Source organism: Macrobrachium nipponense, chromosome 33, assembly GCF_015104395.2.
Source record: "Macrobrachium nipponense isolate FS-2020 chromosome 33, ASM1510439v2, whole genome shotgun sequence".
Taxonomy (NCBI): Eukaryota; Metazoa; Arthropoda; class Malacostraca; order Decapoda; family Palaemonidae; genus Macrobrachium; species Macrobrachium nipponense.
In genome coordinates, this window is record NC_087219.1 from 69142690 (window position 1) to 69147966 (window position 5277).

General features: G+C 31.5%; 1 protein-coding gene across 1 annotated transcript; it reads right to left on the minus strand.

The window, feature by feature from the left end:
* Nucleotides 1–570: 570 nt before the first annotated feature.
* Nucleotides 571–1266, minus strand: LOC135202901 (zinc finger MYM-type protein 1-like). Its single transcript, XM_064232352.1, has one exon. The coding sequence runs from the start codon at nt 1264–1266 to the stop codon at nt 571–573; it is 696 nt and encodes a 231-aa protein (XP_064088422.1).
* Nucleotides 1267–5277: the final 4011 nt, after the last annotated feature.

Here is a 5277-nt window from a genome sequence, read left to right on the forward strand (position 1 = left end):
AGTTGTGATGATGTCCAGAGTACAATAGTAAACAGTTACTCTACACAAACTCTCAGGATCTTCTAATCTTTGGTCTCCACAAAGCTCGCCAAAATGTCCTTTTACGGTACGAAGTCTCTTTTACTCAAATTTTGTTCTGATTGACCACATCTGGGCTGTATCTGTTGCTTCTTTCTTTACTTCCTCAAACTGATTTCTTAATCTGCACATCTCATCCATGCAAACCTTTAAGAGGTCTGCTGCCTTAGCAAGATCAACTGCTTTTGATTGCAACATTTTTTATACTAAATTTATTGACTAAGATTTTGGACTGAAACGTCAAAAGGAATACAAAATTAAAATTTTCAAGACATTTCTTTAGTGGAGTGGCTTCATTGCGTTCGTCTGCCTTAGAGCTGCATAATATTATTTGTGCTAGAGCTTTCTGCACACCACAGAATCGAACTTTGAGAGCAAATACCGCATCATAACGTCCATCCCATCTAGTTGGGTCCAACATTTTAATAGTTACCCCTTTGTGAGTGCCTGATTCAGAAATTAAGCTAGATGATATGTCCTATCACTTGATACTCAATGCAAAAGCACATAGACTCTTTGAACAATATCATAAAACTGGGCCATTTCTGTCACATCCTTGACAGCATCATTAATCACCAAATTTAAATTATGAGCAGCACAATGAACATAAACTGCACTGGGTTTAACATCAATTATTTTTGTTTGCACACCTTTATATATCCCCTTCATGTTACTAGCTCCATCATATCCTTGGCCACGACACCTTGAAATAGAGAGTCCTCTTTGTTTAATTATTTGCAAAATTTGTTCTGATAGTGCAGCTCCACTTTGGCCCTCAACCTTATGAAACCCTAAGAAAGACTCATTAATTTGTAGAGCAATTGGCTTTCCATTATCATCATATTTTATGCTACATTGACGGTATATTTCACACATCTGATCAATTTTGGAAATATCCTGTGTTTTATCTAACATTATGATATAAAATGGAGCTGGTTTAATGGCACAAGTAAGTTCTTTTTCAGCTTCCTTTGAAAGCAACTGAATGAGTTCATTTTGTATCATTGGGCTCATATACTTTGTTTTACCTTTAGGTTTACTGATTAATTCTGAAAGAACTGGATCATATTTAGAAAGCAACTCAATGATGCAAATCAAATTTCCACGTTTCCTTTCATCCTCTTTATAATCACCTTCATCTTCTGCTTGTGTTCCTTCTCTGTGTCCACGAAATGGCAAATTGCACATCGCTAATGTAAGAGTTACATTTAATAATCTGTCCAAAACCTGACGCCAGTATTTTTTCTCCTTTTGAAGATTATCTTCAAGTGCTTCACTCAAAGTTCCATGCAAGCGCCATTGTTTATATACTGGACATGAATTATAGTGAATTTGGGATGATTCGTGCCTCTTCATGCCTTTACCTATGTGTTTCCAGTCAATCCATGTACCTTGAAATCTACTCGCTCCTCGATTAGCAAACAACCAACATGTCTCACAATAAGCCTTTTCAAGAACAAATGAATACATAACCACGACCTCTCAATTTTCACACCGGTTTTGGACACTGCATGATAATATTTTTCAGAGAAAGAGCGTCCTTCAAGTTTTGTTCCTTAAAATGTCCTCGGTCTGTAGGCCACAACGATGTTATTGTGTCAAATGAGAGCTCAGGTGCATGGTCTTTTGAGGTACTAGGTTTGTACTCATCTTCACAAGTATTGTCTTCTCAATTTCTGTTATAATAATCATTTACCAGTATTATATTGAGGAATTTGAAATAATTTTTTTCTTAAATCATTAAAATATAACGGTCAGCAGTAGCCAAAATTTTTTTTGTTTTTACGGCCATGGGCCAATATCCCTTGGGTCCCTTGGCCCCCTTTCTTTGACTCTACGTCCAAGGGCCCCTTTAATCATTATAGGCCCTGGGCCCGTGGCAGTTTTCCACCTCTGCCACCCTATTGTTATGCCTCTGCGAGACCCCCTGAAGCAGATGCATGTAGTGTACCAGTATACATGCCCAATCCGTGAATGCAGTGGCACCTACGTAGGTATGACTACCATGCTCCTGTCGAAGAGACTCTCATGCCACGCACCAGGGGGAGCTATCAAGAATCACGCACGCACCAAACATCAAGAGGCCATCTCCCGCGATGTCATTATACAGAACACGAAGATCACCGGAAAGGCCCCTGATGTGCATCGGTTGCGCCTGCTGGAGGCGCTTCTCATACAGCAAATAAAACCTACTGAATACGACACAGGAAGAATTTCTCCTCCCTGCGAGTATGGGAAGACCTGTCACCAACAATGACACCACTGATCACAACAACTCCACGGAAGACAACGTCCCCGAACGAGGTACTCCTGAAGCCAATGGAAATTAAATTAGCATTGACGTCACGCAGCTTAGCGCAACACCCATGAACGTTACCGCGCCACTTAGGAGGTCTAGACGGTTGCAGGACTTCTAGCATCGCAACTATCGACTCACAGAAAGTGGCTTGAGACCTGGCTCAAGCCACCAATGTAAACGAAGACTAACCGCCACCAGCCAATAGGAAATCAGGATGGGGCAGACCCCTTGCTGTCAAGCCCAAATATAAGGAGGACAGACACCACAACAAGATCAGTCCCAGCCCGAGGATGTCTGGCAGCTCCAAACAAAACCTTGCTTTAAAAAAGAGAGAGAGATGACTTGATGACTATGGTATAGTTTATCTATAAAATTCAAATAATTTCTCCTATTTTGACACTGTATTTGATCATGACCTCTACAGACGCTCTACTAGCCTGTTTAAGTACCACGGAAAAAGCCACTATTCGTAAAATAGAGAAGAATCTCTACAAGTGTAACGTTGCGGAAGTAGCCATTACTTTTAGTAAAATAATAATAATAATAATAATATTAATAATAATAATAATAATAATAATAATAATAATAATAATAATAATAATAATAATAATAATAATAACAATGATATTAATAATAATAATAATATAATAATAATAATAATAATAATAATAATAATAATAATAATAATAATAAGAAGAAGAAGAAGAAGAAGAATGATAATAATGGTGATAATACGATTAATTATTATTATTATTATTATTATTATTATTATTATTATTATTATTATTATTCCTGATGTTGACTACCTAATAAATATTCTGAATATTTCTTAATAAATAATTTACTGTATTGAAACTTAATTTCAAAATCTTCAATAAGGCATAATTTAATTCAGGGAATATATAAATGTAAACAAATATTATTTTATTATTATTATTATTATTATTATTATTATTATTATTATTATTATTATTATTACAGGAACTCTACTAAGTATACTTATACATACACAATTACACATAAACAATGCTAAACTCTCATCATCTTCCAGCATTCCATTGAAGCCTGGCAGAAAGTGTTCTGGATCTGAGTCCCGATGTACGTCCTGGGACTCGTCTTTTACGTCACCTTCGCGTCTGGGGAAGTCCAGCCGTGGAACGACGTCGACTCGGTGACGTCTTCACCAGCCAAGGGACGTCAGATGCCAGGCGTCGGCGACGAGGAGAAAAAACCTCAGAACGCACTGCTGAGGCAGTGAAAGAGACTAGTCATTCGCGTTGCATTTTGATCGTTGGTCTTTTCTACGTGCATGAGTAACAAAAAATTAGATGTGGTATTATTATTATTATTATTATATTTTTTTTTTTTTTTTTTTTTTTTTTTTTTTGCTCTATCACAGTCCTCCAATTCGACTGGGTGGTATTTATAGTGTGGGGTTCCGGGTTTGCATCCTGCCTCCTTAGGAGTCCATCACTCTTCTTACTATGTGTGCCGTTTCTAGGAGCACACTCTTCTGCATGAGTCCTGGAGCTACTTCAGCCTCTAGTTTTTCTAGATTCCTTTTCAGGGATCTTGGGATCGTGCCTAGTGCTCCTATGATTATGGGTACGATTTCCACTGGCATATCCCATATCCTTCTTATTTCTATTTTCAGATCTTGATACTTATCCAATTTTTCCCTCTCTTTCTCTTCAACTCTGGTGTTATTATTATTATTATTATTATTATTTTATTATCATTATTATTATTATTATTAGTATAGTAGTAGCTGTAGTGAATAGAACTCTGTTGTTACCAAGTACATATTATATATAGATAGCTATATATATATATAATTATATATATATAGATATTATATAAGAGGATAGATATAATATACATAGATATCAGATATATCCATATATATATATATGAGATAGATATAGATAGATATAGATATCTATATAGATATAATCTAGATCTATAAATATATATATATATAATCTAGATATATATATACAGAGTGAGATATTATATATAGTAGAGGTATATAAGAATAGAGCCTATATGTATAGATATAAGATTAGATATATAGAATAATATATATAGATCGGATAAGAGAATAGTATATATATATATATAGATTATATATATAACAATGTTTATATATATAGATATATATGATCTATATAATTATATTAATTTTTATAATATTATATATTATAAATATTATATATTATATATATTATATATTATATATAGATCTAATACATATATATATATATATTATATATATCATAGATATATATATATATCTATTATATATATGTATAAAACTTATCTAGATGATATATAGATAATGAGAGAGTTTAAGATGTTAGATAATATAGATATATAATATATAATATTATATAAGATATAAGATATATATATATATATATATATGAATAGAGAGTAGTATATAGATTATAGTAGATATATTATATATCTATATAGATATATAATATATATATATATATATATATATATATATATATATATATATATATATATAGATATATATATAGATATAATATATATATATATATAATATATATATATATATATATATATATATTATATATATATATATAGTATATTTATATATATATATATATATAGGATAATATATATATATAATATATATATATATATATATATATATATATATATATATATATACTATTGTATTATATATATATATATATATATATATATATATATATATATATCTATGATATCTATATATATATATATATATATATATATATATATATATATATATATATATCTATATATATAGATATATATATATATATATATATTATATATATATTTATTTATATGTCACATAAAGGGTTTTTTGCCATGAAGGAAAAAAT